Below are 17,950 nucleotides of genomic sequence, written 5' to 3'. Positions count from 1 at the left end.
CCATTAGATAAACAGAGATAGTCCCACAGTTACTGAACATGAGGTAACAAGGAGGAGGATCCCAACACTAGAGAAGGACTTGAGGTAACACTCTGGCACATGAAATGAAAAATTAGTTTACCCACCAGAGCTGCTTCCCAGCCCCACTGCCTGTATCTTGGATCGTGAGTGAATCGCCACAGGTACCAGTAGGTTTCGATGACTTCTGGACGGAGGATGTAATACTTCTCAGCCTGCCGGACTGCCACCGCCTCTACTGCACCATCAAACTTGAAGGACTCAGGACCTAGCTTTAATGCTGTAACACGACCAAAGAAATAAATGAGCACAATAAGCCGTGTGTGTTTGTATGCTAGAGCGTTTTCTCCCCTGAAGGAATGGGGGGGGGGGGGGGGTGAAGTAAAGTTGTTTCTTGTTATTTGTTGTATTTTTACTGTTGCTGTTTTGCAAAATCAAGGACTTTAAAAGATCCACACTTGGCTTTCTTATAATAGACTTATAAATATTCCTATTATTCTGACATGAAGTCTCTCTCATAAATAATGTACACCAACATACTGCTAAATCTATTTATATCAATAAGAGTCCAGTCATCCTTTGGAAACAAATGCAAAGGTAGGCAGAAGCACATTACATATTCTGCTTTGGCCCAAAATAAAATGAGACAGAAAACTGTACTGCACAGAATTATTTTTTAAATAGTCAAGACAATTTTAAAGCCCTTTTAATGTAACACACAAGTAAGAAAACATGTTAGGTCTTTTATTTTTCAGTGACATTTTAAAGCTGAGACCTTGAATTAGATTTAGTTGTAGAGTACATAATTTTTAAAGCATATTAGAAAACTAAAACTTATAAAATACAGTATATGAAAATAATATATTTTAAAACTTAAATCAGTTTTTAAAATAAACTTTCTTCTCCTATATGATCAAAACACGCAGCAAGGAAGAGGTTGAAATTGCCAATCATCAAGAATTTCCCTAGTAATTTGCCCATTTGGTCCTAAAGTGAGGAATAACCAACAAATTATCAATTATTTTGTAAGAAAACTTCTATCCAGTTTGAATAAAACATGTCCATTTACACATATATTTCAGCATTACATACTATTCCTTGGATGATATGATTTCCATTCAGGCTGGAATATAGCACTACTTGAAAAGCTTTAAAAAACTTCTTTCTAATAACACTAGCACCCTAAACCTGGGCAATATAAAGTCTTATTTCCCTGGGATGTGGAAGTCGCACACATTACCACTCTTAGCGGCCACCTTTCTTTTCACAAGGCTACACTGGTGGCAAATAGTTTCAAGGTTTCTCACCTTTTTCTTTCTTTTTTTTTTTTTTTTTTAATTTCTTTTTTTTTTAAATATATTTTTATTGATTTTTTACAGAGAGGAAGAGAGAGGGATAGAGAGTTAGAAACATTGATGAGAGAGAGACATCGATCAGCTGCCTCCTGCACACCCCCTACCGGGGATGTGCCCGCAACCAAGGCACATGCCCTTGACCGGAACGAACCTGGGCCCTTGAGTCCACAGGCCGACGCTCTATCTGAGCCAAACCGGTTTCGGCCTCACCTTTTTCATGATAATGCTAAACATTTTTATATTTCCTTAGAAAAGAAAAGGCAGCACAAAAACTATAATGCTGGTGGACCATAAACAAAACCATGGCATCGATGTTGGCATGACGTGTTGCTGTGGCCCAATTTCAGGATTAAAAGGGTGACACCATAAGCTCCAAATAATTACAATTCAAAGGAGGTGAAAATAAAGCCTTTCTTACTATGCCCATCCCCCTAAAAAAATACAAAACTAAAAATACTGTTGTGATGGTGGATAGTTCTATTAAAAGCAAAACATGTAATCCAGAAGAGTTAACAGTTTGATACGGCTAAGTCTTGGAGAGCTGATGCAGAACTCAAGCAGGGGTTTTAACCTGAAGTTCACAAACTCTACGGGAGACTTAGGAAGAGGGAGACAGATTTGTGTCCAAAAGCCTCTGAAATTGTCGGCAAAACTTTATGGGGGTACAAAAAGCACTGACCAGATCCTCAATGGGATCTGAAGTTAGGAATAACCAACAAATTATCAATATTTTGTAAGAAAACAAATATCTAGCTATTGAAAGGTCTGACATACAATCAACTCTTATTTGGCATTTAATAAGTGCTTTTCAAATGATGATAAAAGTCAAACATCCTGAGTACTGATATGATGGTAAATCCAATAAAAATGTAAGGTAAGTTATTTTGTCTGGATTTCTTATGTTTTTCCTTTCTCAAAGACTATGATGCTAAGAAGTAATCGACTGGAGTTTTCAAATGTTAATCTTAAGGCTAACTTTAAATAACTTCTTAATTACAATGATAATATTGTCTGAATTGAAGGAGAAATTGGCTGCATGGAACTAATATTTTAAACTCACTAAAAATTGTATTTCATTTACTGGTCATTCATAATTCCACACATAAAACATACCAGAAAGATAACATAATTGTCCTGTGAGGAGTTGGTGAGTGTAAAGTGTATAAACTATCACATCTTTTGGCCAAATCATCAGTTTCATGTTTCTGAAGGCACTATTTCATAGGTGTTCTTTTATTTAAGAAACTAGAGGCCCAGTGCACAAGATTCAAGCACTGGGGGGAAAGGAAGGGGAGGGGGGAGAGGGGGGAAGGGGGCGTCCCTCAGCCTGGCGTGCACCCTCTAGCAGTCCAAGACCCCTACCTGCTTAGGCCCCATCCCAGGGCTCTAACAGTCCAGGACCCCTCGCTCCTTACTGCCCGTCTGCAGCGGAGGCCAGAGAGGCTCCTGCTGAGCTTCTGGCTCCCCCGGTGGGAGTGCACTGACCACCAGGGGGCAGCTCCTGTGTTGAGCATCTGCCCCCTTGGTGGTCAGTGTGCATCATAGCGACCAGTAGTTCCTCCATTTGGTCGATTTGCCTATTACACTTTTATTATATAGGATGTTGTAAAAAACAATTTCATTTACTTTCTATTCCCTATCTTAAACTTCCCACTTACATTTGATATTTCATTTCTAAAAAGAAAATAACTAATCCAACACTTAAAAATTGAATCAAAACCATAAACAATTTAGTGCCTGAGGATGTAAAAATCATATAATGTAGGTAAAGAGACATGCACAAATAAAAAAAAATTTAAGTAAAATATCAAATGTGATAAAAGTGAGTAGTAAGACAATAAAAGGTAAGTTTAAAGGAGACACATATTAGCTGGTAAAGTTACGGGGAAATGCAATTCATATGAGTACTCCAAGATAGGTAGGACCCATACAAATAGGAAAATAAGCACATTCAAGTCAACAAAAGAAATTCAACCAAAGATAAAAGCACAAAGAATATTCTAGGACAGGCAATTTGACTACAGTTTGAATGCGCTAATAATTAGGGAAGAACTTAAACTATTTTCCTGAATCCTTTCCTCTAAGGAAAAAATAGTTGTGGAAACTCTTCAAAGACATTCAGTACTCTATGTTCAAAGGGTCTTCTGTCCATTGGACGCTACATGCACCCAAACAGATTAAATTCTCCCAACCCCAACTGTGATAACACATGGTCTTGGGAAGACTTTATCCAGTTTCAACATGAAATAATTAAATTATATAACAGTCACTATTTTAATGATGCTCAGAATTTTTTTTTAATCTAAAATCTCAGAAAAACAATGTACTATATTTTGGAAGTCTTGGTACCAGTTTTGCATTATACCTCAGAATAAACTAAAACAACGTACCAATCTAGCTTTCCATGCAGCTAAGAAGTTTGAAACAACCACTAAATTACTGCTCAGTTTCATAAATAGAATTAGCAATGCTTCCTACAAACCCAGGTAAAAGGTAAGCAGTAGGCCATGCTCATCAATAAGGTGAAATATATGAAGATTACCAAATTTTGGACTAATGTTAACTCTAATTCCAACAACAAATGAAAGTGAAATTCCAAGGCAATAATTATCATATGAATTTAGCTAGAATAACTGCTAAGAAGTGAATGGATATTCTTAAACACAGTGGCCAAAAAATTATAGCATAGCTACAAGAAAACACAGCAGAAGATGTAATGACCTGGTAGGAAATGAAGAGAACTAGGATCGTACTTTTTAATTAATGTATCTAAATTGAGATTAAAGATAAGTAAAAAACAGTGGAAGACTTGAAAATATAGTACACAAATCCAACAGTAATCTTTTGCAGGATACCATGACAAAGAGGGTCACAGGTTCATTGACTGAATTTTTTTAAGTTAATTTATATTCACAACACAACTTTATGAAGAAGATAGGGTAGGTACTAATATCCCAATTTTTTGCAGATGGAGCAACTGAGGTTTGCCTAAGGCTCACAGATAATATATAGTAAAACAAGGGAATTTTGAACCCTAGTTCACAAGTTCTTTCCATAATCACAGTGTTTCATATCAACATTAGCAATGTCATTATGAAATGTGAAAATCAGAAATACAGAGAATTCTTTCATAACTCTAGTATTCTATGAATTTCTCAAAAGCAGGAAATACATCTTATTAATACTTTAACCTATAAGCATCCAGCATAATGCTTGGCATATAATAAGTGCTCCATGTTTAAAGGAGTGAATGATTAATTATAATAACTATGATATCATATTTTTACTATGTCTGCTGTATTATGAAATCTTATTATTCTTCATCTGTTATTTGATTTATGGTCCAAATCTGCATAACAAGCCTTATTATGGGTCCTAACATAAATAAACACTTAATGTTCATTCTGGTCCTCAATGTCTTACTGATCTGAGCTCTGTTTTATGTATATATTCTATATCAACATAATATAATTTAGCTTCTATTTGTATCTTAGATCACTGATTATACATGTATTATATACCAACACTTAAACTCCCTAAAGTAAGATCTGTTTCAATGTCCTTTTGACTTAGCTATATTTTGTTAAGAAATGAAATCCTTGATTTAGTTAATGAGGAAATTGCAGGGTCAATTTCATCATAAGTTCAATTCCTTATTATATCAAAATAACTTGGCAGATTTTGAACCATAATAAATTTTATGCCAATCGTATTTGTGTCATGGTACTTGATGGTAAATTATCCTTAAAAGAGAAATTCAGTTATTTAATATAAAAAACAATTCAACTTCTGAAATCACAAATAGAAATCACTGGTTTTTAGTCTTTCAGGGAATTCATCATCCATTATTTCATATAGAAACATGCACCTTTAAGCCAGAGAAAACCTTGGAAGGTCTAACCCAGTTTTTCTAACCATATTTTCAGGCTTTTTAAAAACCGATTTGCCTTCTCTTTTCATGAAATGTTAATAATACATACTGTTTACCTATCTATAACTATATGTATATCTATGCTTTATACATAAAAAATATATTTTTCATTCTCAATTATTGTCACCACTGAGAATCATCACATTTTCCAGGCAAGGACATGAAGCCCAGAAATATTACATATTTGCCTAAAGCAATGCTGGAGGATCTTTTAGTTAAAGGAACAAACAACTCAAAAATTATTGATGAACTGACTAAGAAACTACTGGTTACCTAGACACCAATTATATATTCAATACAACTACTATCATCTTTTTATTTTCACAAGAGGACAGGCAAGGCATATAACCTAAATTGGTCTATTTTGTGTCCTTTTATGTAACTTTTCATAGAAGCTGAAAAAAATGGCTAAATGGATTCTTACTATAGGAAAATAATGTTATCTCATACATCCCCAAAATGCCCTACCTCAACAAAAACAGTAGCAGAAAACAGTAGCAGATGCAGAACACATCTCCAGAACTAAAATTCAAATTCTTAAGAAAATAATTTACTCATTTATGGATAATAAAGAACATTATAAACTTGAACAAAAAGATAGATACAGAGGCAGTAAAGCATCAAACAGTCTGTCAAATTACAGCAGGAAGGTTAGGGAGAGGTGGGGAAGATAAGAGATCAATCAAAGGACTTGTATGCATGCATATAAGCATAACCAATGGACGCAAAACTCTGGGGGGTGAGGGCATGTATGGGAGTAGGGTGGAGGAGCAATGGTAAGATATGTACACATATAATACCTTAATAAAAAAATTGAAAAATAAAAATAATTTACTGTATTAGAATAACGATTTTGAAATAAAAATGCCTATATATTTTCCTTCTAATTTCTGGACATATTTTTAACTTGTAAGTTATTTTGGACTAAGTAGCCAGCATTATTAATATTCTTACCAGTTCTATCATATGACTCGTGGCATGTACGTGCAATTTCTGCCCCTAGCTCTAAATAATGACCAGCTTTGTTCCTGGAACCATCTGCTCCAAGTGCAAACATTCCCCCAGCAAAGCAGGCCAAATGCCCCATCTTCTTCTCCAGGTGCCCATTCTTCCATTCTCCAATAAAAGTAAGGCCTCCACGGGATTTCTTAATAAGATGTTTTTCTATAGCCTACAAGAAAGAGTAGATATTCAAAATTTCAGAAGCAAAATATTAGTGTTCAAACTTACTGCATCCTTCTGACTATAAAACCTTGTTAATATGAGACTCCATAAAGCAGTAACTTTTCCAAATTGGAAGGCTTAATTTACAATGAGTTTTGGAGTAATCAAGTTGTATATGAGCAAAGCAATACATGCCACATACTAGTTCAACTCCTGTGTATTTTTGTAAACAACTATAGAAAATTGATTCCCTAAAAGGTAAAGATATAAAATAGAAAATAATAACCTTTGTTTAATTTAAAAACAAACAACTGTAACTCTAGGTACTGATCAACGACTAGAGTCAGAATTATATATACTTTGTAGTATATACAAAATATACAACTTTTAAAAAGTGATTAAAATCATTAAAGGGGTAGGTTTACACTAGATCAGAAACCAAATAACATACTAAGTGGTTAACACACTATTTTATTTCACAGTTTTTGCTTGGAAATATCTTATGTAAGTGTTGCCAAGAATGAAACTTGCTCCAAATGTAAACTGCCACAATCCTGTGGTATGAGGTTATATAAACATAGAACCGTGGTTAAGAGCACAGGCTCTGGAGCCAGGCTGTTTAGTTCCAGGCTCCATCACTTACTGGTACAACCCTCATAAAGTTACTTCAACTCTCCGGGCCTTGAAGTCCTCGTGTGCAAAGTGTAGTAAAGATTAAATTACTTCACATATGTAAAACGGTTAGAACAGTGCCTGGCACATAGGAAGTACTATATACTGTTTTGCCCTTATTATTTACCCAGAGGCTCTCAATATACACCTTCAATGGGTCATCTGAAAGAAGAAATGTTAATGGAAATGCATGTAAAGTCAGAAGTTTTTCTAGTCTCAATAGGCAATAACTAAAAATAATTAAAATAAATTTTCATAAATATGCTACAGTAAATTTCTTCTATAATTTCTTTAAAATGCCACAATAAAGGAACACTTAATATTAAGACTTTTATATTAAAAAACTTAACAAACCCTACAATGAATGCATATAATAAAATGCATAGAAGATGTTCATCTGTCACTATCAAATACAATGTATATTCCTTATGTTAAATTGGTTAAGTGTTCTGAGCATAATTACCTCAATAGCATCATCATACATATTTCTTGCCTCAAGGTCTGTTTTATCTGACATCAACCATGCTTTCAGTAAGTATTCATAAAAACTGTCTCCCAGCCCGCCAACTGATGTATGATCTGTAACAAAGAGAAAAGAGAAGGATGGAGGTGAAGAAAAGAGAAGACAGAAGACAATTACATAATGTTTTTAAATTAAAATGACTATTTAAAAATTATGTTGACAGCTCTATTTCCAAAATACTTCAAATTTAGTCCAGTAAGAGCATAATGTAATCCCTCTCTTCTACATATACCCAATTTTCTAGATAAATCTTCTGCTGGATGTATTTCACATAGTAGTCTTTTTCTTCAGTCACACAATTTGCATAGTGTCACACATCCAAACATTTCCATTATGGAAAATAATTATCTTTCATATATTAATGGTTTTAACTATATAAGCTATAAGATTAAATGTGAGAGACATACTAAAATCTGATGTTAACCGAAAAGAGCTCATTTTTCTATAGAATAGTGAATGGTAAATTCTGTGCAGCAGGCAGTAAATTAAAAGAAATCTACAAAGAAAAAAGAAGCCCAAGAATTCCTTTGTAATATCACCTTGCACAATACATTAAGTTGTTGAATCAATATCCTTGATTACTATTTATATAGCTATTAGTACATATTTGTTTGCCCTAGGTATATTCTTATTTTTATTGATGACATATCATCCATACTTTTAATCTTATCCGATTTAACAATATAATTCCCAAGGCAACCATACTCTTTTATTCCTAATTTTCTATAAACCCTGCCCCACACCCTCAAGCTTTGTTTCAAAACTCACATCATCCCTGCTTGAAAAGAAAAATATCACATATTACATTAATATATTATTGGTTTTTCAAATTACTGAAGGAAAATGGACTATTCGGGTTTATGGAAACAACTGTCTATCTGTTTGGGAGAAAATGCATATTAATATTTATATCTTTAGCTCACAAAAATAAATTTGTGGTGGATTAATGATTTAAAAGTAAACAAAACTTAAGTATAACAGAAGGAAAACCAACATAGGGCACATACAATTAACAACAACAAAATGCAAGTTGATAATTAACCTAAGAAAGGAAACTCAACTCCACTAATGATCAGAGAAAAGCATATTAAAACAATGAGATTCCATTTTTGTCTATTTAATGGGCAATCATTTTAAAAGATTAATAACAATGTTGATAAGATATGGCTCATATTTGCTGGAATTTGAAAGGCAATTTTCTAGTAGCTATCAAAATGTAATCTAGGTTTCCTAGTTCTGGAATTACCCTACACTAACACTTACACAAATACACAACACCGATCTAAATGCATCACAGCACTATTTCCATTAGTAAAATAGTAAGATACCTCATATGTCTAAAAATGTGGCTAAATAAATTATGTATAAACATACATACATACTCTAGCAGACCATGAAATCATTAAAGAGAATCAGGCAAATCTGTAACCTGATATTGGAGGATATTTATTGTATGTTGTTGAGTAAGGGGCAAAAAAGCAAGTTTCAGAACAACATAGTTTGATACTACTAAAGAATTGTGTGTTTAAAGAATGCTATTGTACACATAGAAAAGGTTTGAAAAGATAACTGTCAACAATGATTACATCTAAAAAAAAGGAGCCCTTCGATTTTTACTTTATATGCTTACATTTTATCAAAATACATGTGTCTTATGTAATTAAGTCATCTTTTGTTATAGAAAGTAATAAATGGGGGAAAGTGCCCTCATTCACTTCAGGCAATATGTCTGCCTGTACTCTAATAATTCACTTACACCTTAAACAAGCCCATGTTCCCTATAATGATTTTGAACAAATACCTGCTTTTAGTTCTACTTTTCACTCATGTAATTCAAATACTTGTACCTATTGTTTATGAACCTCTGTAGTTACAACAGTTCCCCTTGGAGTATGTTCTCGGTCAGTGATGAGCAACCTTTTGAGCTTGGTGTGTCAAACTTCGCCAAAAAAACTGAGCATAACTCGGGGAGTGTGTCACTTTGAGGAAAAAACTAACTCCAAGACTCTAGTCGCAAATGTTTCAATCTCAAGAGCAGCAAATGTTTCATCCTCGGCATGCGGCCACGTGTGATCAGAAATGGCTACGCGTGTCAGTGCTGACACGCGTGTCATAGGTTCGCCATCACTGTTCTAGATTATACTGTTCTTAGATCTACTCACCCACTCCCAGCCAGAATGTGTTCTACGAGCTTGTTGAAATATCTTGTTCGTTATGATCTCTCAACTTGCCTCCAAATCTCTTTACTCTTATGTGATTACTAGAGGCCCGGTGCACAAAATCCGTGCACGGGGAGGGGAGGGTCCCTCAGCCCGGCCTACACCTTCCTCTCCCAATCCGGGACTGCTGGCTCCTAACCGCTCGCCTGCCTGCCTGATCACCCCTAACCACTCACCGCCTGCCTGATTGCCCCTAACCTCCTCTGCCTGCCTGCCTGATCATCCCTAACCGCTCGCCTGCCTGCCTGATCACCCCTAACCGCTTCTGCCTTGGCCCCCGCCACCGCAGCTTCGTCCAGAAGGACGTCCAGAAGGTCATTCAGCTGTCCGGTCTAATTAGCATATTACGCTTTTATTATTATAGATTCCTTTCTACATTTCTGTACTTTCATTTCATTGCAGTCTCAGAAAGGATGGTTGGCCACAGTGGTAGAGTTATAGCTCAATCTTCTACCATGAAGCAGAAGTCCTAATAAACCTTTCGTAAGTTTACTTCCTTTTGGATATCTCTGCAATTAGCTAATGTTATATATATTGAATTTCTCATTCCCTTGTCTCCTAATTTGTTCCCACTGCTCAATCATGAATAAAAACCAAAGCATGTGGGAGTCTAGAGAATCTTAGTTTACTCTAGTACTTCTTACTGGTGTTGGACTTTTAAGCTTGTAACCACTGTGTTATTCAAGATGATTTTAGGTGGTACAAAAAAAATCTTTTATAAATTGTAATAGTTTTATTAATTAACCTTATCAAGATGATCTTTTAACTGACTCTGATTTTGAAAGAAGCTCTACTGTGGATAAAATGCTATTACACAGCACCACATGGTACAGAGAAATCATTCATGAAAGGGAGATTCAATTGATGCAGCAAACTTCATTGTTATCTTATTTTAAGAAATTGCCACAGGCACCCCAACTTTCAGCAACCACCACTCTGATCAGTCAGCAGCCATCAATAAGAGGCCATTGTGGAGGATGTATAGATCAGGGGTGATATTAACTGTGGGAGAGAACTGAAGACCTAATTAACTGAAGGGAAGAAGAAATGAAGGCCAGACCCTCAAAGGAGTTTGAATTTTGGCATGTTGAGTTTGAGATGCCAGTTGGATATCTAAATTAATATGATAAACAGGCAATCAGATATGCAGAAATCCAGAGCAAGCACTAAGTTAGGGGTATACATTAGGGAGTCATCAATACATAAAATGGATTTGAGCCATGGGAGTTTACCCAGAGAGAATGGAGTGACTAAAGGATATAAATGGTACTCTGGCGTACAACACTTAGAGAAGAGTCATCAAAATAACATACAGGGTTTTGTAAAACTTTGTGCTCTGGCTATATTGTAGATCTATGAAAAGAACAAATGATCAGGAAAGTAAACAAGATTAAAAATATAACAGAATTAAAGGAGGTGAAATAGTGGGAGAAAACAGGGAAAAGCAAACATCATGTTTGCTTAGGAGAAATGTTTTTTGGATCTGTGAATTATTGCAAGAGTTTACGGTTTAGCTGTATGTTACTCAGGTTATAGGATGTAGTAACAGTCCTGCTCACAGGATCTCTCCAACTCCTTAAGCTATTGCTCCAGTGGAAGATCATCCTATATAATAAAAGCCTAATATGCAAATTGACCAAACAGCGGAATGACCAGTAGAGTGACTAGTTGCTATGACACACACTGACCACCAGGGGGCACTCAACACAGGAGCTGCCCCCAACCTGCAGGCCCCAGGCTAGCCAAGGCAGGTGCCAGCGGGGGGCCACCCCCCCATCGCCCTGCTGGTCGCCCTTCAGAGGGAGGCGACCGGCGGCAGCAGAGGAGAGTGGGGACGGCGAGTGGGCGGCGCCAGGCCTAGGGACCCTAACCATGCACGAATTTCATGCATCGGGCCTCTAGTATGCTTAATAAATGAACACATAGCAGAAGCCTGAGATCCATGATAACTATGGAATTTATCACCCAGTAGTCTGACTTCTTACTTAAACCACTGAACCATGCCTGCTAGGTGTTGAATTCAATGAAACATGACTCTCCAAGCTCCTCGATATTCAGAAATTGATAACACATTATAAAACACAAATAAATAACAATGATTCACATAATTTGTGTCAGCATGTCATGAAGTTAATGGCAGGTTTCTAACAGAAACTATTTACTCAAGTGTTTTATAAAAAATTCTAGATTAAAAACTAATATTTATATCATGTGCTTAAAGTTTATGAAGCATTTTCAGATATATTATCTTAAAAATATGATCCAAATGGCCATCCTATTAAATAAGTACAATTAGAACAGATGAAAAAACAAAGGCACAGAAAAGTTAAATAACATGTAAATTATTAAGTGGGAAATCCAGAATTAGTCTTCTAACTTCAAATATTTTACCCATTCTTGTTTTCCCACAGTTTTTAATTTATTAGTATAAAATTTAATAAGTTAGTAATGACCAATTTCCTATATTTTCTTCACTTCAATCATTAAATGGCATAGGCTAAGCATTGTACTTAGAAAACTAGCAAAAAAAAAATAAAGTAAAAAAAGAAAAAATACTAATGATGTGCCTTTAAATCTAGGTTTCTTACTATACTCTTCTATATCTGTTGCCAAGAACTTTTCCTGAAGGTAATTACCAGTAATTATTCTCTGTGATTGCTATGTGCATGTCACAAACATTATCATTATTCTAATTACAATATAGTTAGCCAAAGCTGAATTGTTAAATTTCAGTTCAATTCTCTGTTTTGCAGACTATTTATAGATATGACAGATGTATACTGCTCAAAGATAATAATGGAATTTGATGTACTTTTCAGAAGCTGATATAAAATATATGAAACATTAAAAGGAACAAATTGGACAATTTAGTAAGGGCTGCAGCTGCTAAAAAGGATATAAGAGCAACTCCCCTAGGATTTTAAAGACCCCTTGCCAATAACAATTGAATAGCTTTTTATAACATCCTCAAAATTAATACTGCTGAGAGTCAATGTATTCTGAAAAAGCAATTTCAATTTATTTGGGGGGATGAAAGGATTATTTTTATTGCAATTCTTTATTGTGATGAAATAAATATAATAAGAAAGTTGATATTTTAACCATTTTACAAGTAGAAAAACTGAAACTACAAGAGATTAGAAACCTGCCAAAGGTAACAGCACTCGTAAATGACAGGCTTAGACACTAACTGGGGCTTCTCGTTCTACATGTAGTATACTTACCACTACATCAAGCAAAAGTTCCCACACAAATAATCTTTTAACAAAGCATCAGCTGTACTAGAAATACTTACATTGACCCCAGCGACCTGTTCTTGGGTTCAAATAATTTGGATAAAGACCATTTGGACGATCCATTTTCTGAAGTAGCTTCCGAATGTGCATGACCTAAAGAGTGCAATTAACAAAAATAAATGGCTTTATATTTACCTAAGCTTTGTGTTTTGTCCTCACTCAGAACCTTCACCACCTCCTCCACCTTTTTTTGTGTGTGTAGTGGTCAAGTAAAGCTACTATTTTTAAAGTGCCTCATTTTTATGACGACATATGATCATTATATAAAATCAAGCAACAGTAAAAAGACAAAGCAAAAAGCCACTGGAGTTTTGATGACATTCAACTGATGGTGCAGTTAGAGATGAAAAAAATGTAAGTTCTCTGCAGATAAATCCACCAAAAGATACAGTTCAAAATTACTGATAGGCCCCAATCTGCTGGCCAGGGCGAGGGACCTCACCTGTGCACAAATTCATGCACCGGGACTGTAGTAACGTATGTTTTTGTAAAATGACACTTTCTTGCCTCTTGTAGCTGATGATGAGAAATGCTACTGATTTTTAATATCTATATTCAAAAATATATTAAGCTCTTATTTCTAATAATTTAAATGTAGACTGTCTTAATATTTTAGGTAGATAATCATGTAATTTGTGATTAATTACTGTTTTTTTCCTTCCTTTTCAAGTCAATTCCATTCTTGAACTTTTTGTTCATTTTGTTTTTCTTGCCTTACTATGCTGGCTAGGAATTTCAGCACAATGTTGAAAAGAGATGACAATGAGATTTTTAAAAAGCCTATCAGTCATTAAAACTTCTCAAATAACAGTAAATATTTTAAATATGTTCTAAAAAAAAAACACCCATCTCTTTAGGTAATTTAAAAAGAAAAAGAAGGCCAGAACTCTAATAAACATATTTCTAGAAAGGCAATCATTCTCTAAGCATCAGTCAAGTCTTTTTGTAATTGTTGAAGGACATTTTTTTTAAACTACGGAACTCTTCACGAATTTGCATGTCATCCTTGTGCAGGGGCCATGCTAATCTTCTCTGTATCATTCCAATGTTAGCATATGTGCTGCCAAAGCAACTCTTTTATAACAAAAGAAAGAGAGCTAACCTTTTTGTAGTAAACCGGATCCCCTGTCAAGTAGCTGAGGTGGACAAACTCCATATGCAGTGTCCCAAATTCAGCAAGAATGCTGCTACCCGCAGATGCCCAGCCCCAGTTCCGCCCGACTCCACTAAGTGAAAGCAAAGAGAAAAGGAGAATTGGAAAAAGACCAAAATAATTTTTAAATGAATACATAAACTTTAAATAAATATCTCAGAAATTATTGTATTTATAATACTGAATGTAAACTATAATTGAAAAATAAAAATTTAAAAATTATTGTATCTTTAGCTTATTTATATCTAAAATTTTATTTTTTTATTAAAATATTTTTTGGCCCTAGCTGGTTTGGCTCAGTGGATAAAGCATTGGTGTGCAGATTGAAGGGTCCCAGATTCGATTCCAGTCAAGGGCACATGCCCAGGTTGTGGGCCTGATCCTCGTAGAGAGCATGCAGAAGGCAGCCAATCAATGATATTTCTCTCTCATCGATGTTCTATCTCTCTATCCCTTTCCCTCTCTCTCTTGGGAAAAAAAAAGTTAGCAATACATGATCACTATCTCGCCTAACGTTCTTTAATTTTTTGGTGCAGTTTTTACACTATCTTTGAAAATAATATGGTACCAGTAACAGATTTTTGTGTGTGCTAGAAGTGAGAATCAAGGAAGAAATAAGGATACATATTAGTAACTATGTAGGACAAGTCATTTATTCCCAAATACTAAGTGCCTACTATTCTCCAGATGTGATAGTGAACCTGACACATACCATTCCTGATCCCAAAACAAATAAGACCATTTTATCTATCTATCTATCTATCTATCTATCTATCTATCTATCTATCTATCTATTTATTTTAGGGGGGTTGTTGCTATTAATCCTTACCTGAGGATATTTTTTCATTGATTTTTATGCAGAGTGAAGGGAGAGGGAAAGACAGAAAGAAACGTCGATGTGAGAGAAACACATCAATTGGTTGCCTCCTGCACATGCCCCACCAGGGCCCAAGCCAGGAGCCTGCAAACAAGGTACGTGTCCTTGATTGGAATTGAACCCGGGACCCTTTGGTCTGCAGGCCGATGCTCTACTGAGCCAAACTGGTTAGGCAATAAGACCATTTTAAATAGTGGTATTCGTTATGAAGAAAATTAAACAGAAAAACAGAATAGTGGGTACTACTGAAGGTGAGTTAGCAGGCAGGCTCTTTATGTATAATGTTCAGAGAAAGTGCTTCTGAAAAGACAATTTGACTGAGAACTGAATGATGTGAGAAGGAGCAAGTGATGACTAGATCTGATAGAAGATATTTCCCATCAGAGAAAGAGCAAATGCATAATTAAATAAAAACTCTAATAGATCAATTAACCTTTTGCACTCGGATGTCAAGTGTGACTCGACACGGTTATCATTAGAATAAAGGAATCGAGAAAAAGCAAGCGAGTGCAAAGGGTTAAAACAGAATTCTACAACAAGAATACCCAGATACAAATAGAATTTACCTTTTCAGATTCACCATTGCCCAGGGAATCCCAGTAGGTGTGTTAAAGGCAGGAAGGAGTTTCTCAGCCAATTGGACTGCTTTAATCTTGAATATCTTAGATAAAAACATGAATATTCATAAATTATAGTAATCAATTCATAAATTATAGCCATCACCATATGCTGGTCTCTCATACAATGCATACCTAAATGTACTGGATATATGCAAGTACAGGGTGAAAATGACATCTCTGTGGTACCATGTAGCATATATAGCAATCAGGGAAAATGTAAATTGGATACTGAGGAAAGCTACCCAATGTGCAATGGGCTGAAATTACAATTAATTGAAAGGTAAGAATATGGTTTTCGTGTTGATAGTATCTTTATTTTCAGCTGGCAAAGATCTAAGAGAAAACATTAGGCTATGAAATGTTCATCCATGGTATACAAGCTTAGTATAAATATCTAAACAAAAGAAAAAGACACAAACCTATTTGGATAAATACCTTTGAAGTACTATAAGTACATTTATGTCTCAACATTTTCCATCAAAGCTTAATCAATTTATTAAAGGAAAAGAAAACATTTGAGTTCACACTCCAAGTTTAATTTGAAATTTATAAATGCTTCATCCCTTGGTCCCAATTGCTGCTGTTTTTGGTACCTGAAACAATCAATTACCTAAATACCAGTGTTTCTAAACTTTTAAAATTGTGTACTATTACCAAGATATACATTGTAAGATTTCAAATATCCTTAGCATATCAAAATAGATAGGTTTGTGTACACTACTTTGTAACTATTGACTTACAGGCTCCAAACTGAGATTGGGTCATCATACCTCATTAGGAAAATGGCACGTTCTCCTATACGCCTCAAGTCTATCCTCTCAAATTGATGAGTTATTTACAGCATTCTAACTGACTGGATGTATGGAAAACACACACACACACACACACACACACACACACACACACACACACAGCAAGCACATTTTTCCTAGTTAAAATATATCAAACTTACGTTTATACTTGTACAGTATTCTATAGTAAGAGATGTATTAATTTATTCAACCATTCCCCCTTCATGGGCTTTTCAAATATTGGCTACTACAAACACACTACCGCAATGAAATATCCTTCTGAGTATACCTTACATATCCACATTGTTACTTTTAGGGAATATAATTCTAAGTAGATAAACTGGCTCAAAGAGAACTAAAAAATTTTTTGTTTTAATCCTCACCCAAGGATATTTTTCCATTGATATGAAGAGAGAGGGAAAGACAGAAATACTGATGTGAGAGAAACACATCTCTTGCACAAGTCCCGACCAGGGCACAGGCCAGGGAGGAGCCTGCAACCAAGGTATGTGCCCTTGACCCGGAATCGAACCCAGGACCCTTCAGAATGACAGGCCAATGCTCCATCCACTGAGCCAAACTGGCTAGGGAGAGAATTTTAAATTTTAAATGTTTACTTGACATTGCAAAATTATTTTTCAAATATCGTATCATGTGCATTCCCTCCAACAGCTTCTTTACATTTAAAGTGGGTGCATTTAATTGTATGTAAATTGACGTCAACAGAGATGCTTATAATAAGTAATCTGGGCCTTGAAGTTCTTCACCAGGCGGAAGTGGAAGGATAAGTGTTTACTTTAGGCAGAAAAAGTATGGCATAGCTCTGTAAAAATACAGGGAAATAAAGCAATGTGGTCTAAATACATAGTGTCACGTATACAGAACTGGGGGCTTCTCTCTTGCTCACTCCTTCCTGGATTTCACCCCTAAATTTCTAGCTCCTGTGATAGGTGACTCCAAACCCTTCTGATCTGTCAAACCAGTAATCATAACCATAGCCATCAACTATGAATTGGTATTAGTTCTGTGACTTTAAAGATGTAGAATGAGTACAAAAGTGTACATGAACTCTTACATTTAACAGGAAAACGTTGGAGAGTATATTTTAAAATGTTATCTGGGTCAGCAAAGCATAGTAGAATGTTTGTTCAAGTACCAGTACATCGGTAGAAAATGAAAGTGTCGAATTTTCAATGAAAATAGCAGCAATTTTTGGAGCAAAATCAGGTTTCCAAAAAGTAAAATGAGAATTAGTGCAGTCGGACAATAATGACTAATATTTAAACCAGGAAAAAATAATACTCTACATCTTTTTTTTTCTTTAACTCAGA

General features: G+C 35.2%; 1 protein-coding gene, 1 long non-coding RNA gene and 1 other non-coding gene across 4 annotated transcripts in view; all 3 read right to left on the bottom strand.

Annotated features, from left to right (window-relative positions):
• MAN1A2 (mannosidase alpha class 1A member 2) overlaps positions 1 to 17,950 on the bottom strand; it is a 60,754-nt gene that overhangs the window by 11,971 nt on the left and 30,833 nt on the right. For both annotated transcript variants that reach the window (XM_008147227.3, XM_028154165.2), the window contains exons 6-11: positions 15,775 to 15,869; positions 14,281 to 14,404; positions 13,178 to 13,271; positions 7,604 to 7,719; positions 6,259 to 6,475; positions 126 to 298 (exon numbers count right to left, since the gene is read on the bottom strand). In XM_008147227.3, the coding sequence (XP_008145449.1) occupies positions 126 to 298; positions 6,259 to 6,475; positions 7,604 to 7,719; positions 13,178 to 13,271; positions 14,281 to 14,404; positions 15,775 to 15,869 (819 nt within the window). The remainder of the gene's footprint in view (positions 1 to 125; positions 299 to 6,258; positions 6,476 to 7,603; positions 7,720 to 13,177; positions 13,272 to 14,280; positions 14,405 to 15,774; positions 15,870 to 17,950) is intronic.
• Positions 746 to 2,100, bottom strand: LOC129147974 (uncharacterized). Its single transcript, XR_008555185.1, has 2 exons — positions 1,584 to 2,100; positions 746 to 1,325 (listed from the first exon to the last, which is right to left on the bottom strand). It is a non-coding gene; the product is annotated as an uncharacterized LOC129147974 (long non-coding RNA).
• Positions 14,148 to 14,250, bottom strand: LOC114233653 (U6 spliceosomal RNA). The gene has a single exon (XR_003619807.2). It is a non-coding gene; the product is annotated as a U6 spliceosomal RNA (small nuclear RNA).

The sequence above is a fragment of the Eptesicus fuscus genome, chromosome 22 (assembly GCF_027574615.1).
Source record: "Eptesicus fuscus isolate TK198812 chromosome 22, DD_ASM_mEF_20220401, whole genome shotgun sequence".
In the NCBI taxonomy this organism is placed as follows: Eukaryota; Metazoa; Chordata; class Mammalia; order Chiroptera; family Vespertilionidae; genus Eptesicus; species Eptesicus fuscus.
This window is presented reverse-complemented; position numbering and strand designations above follow the sequence as displayed.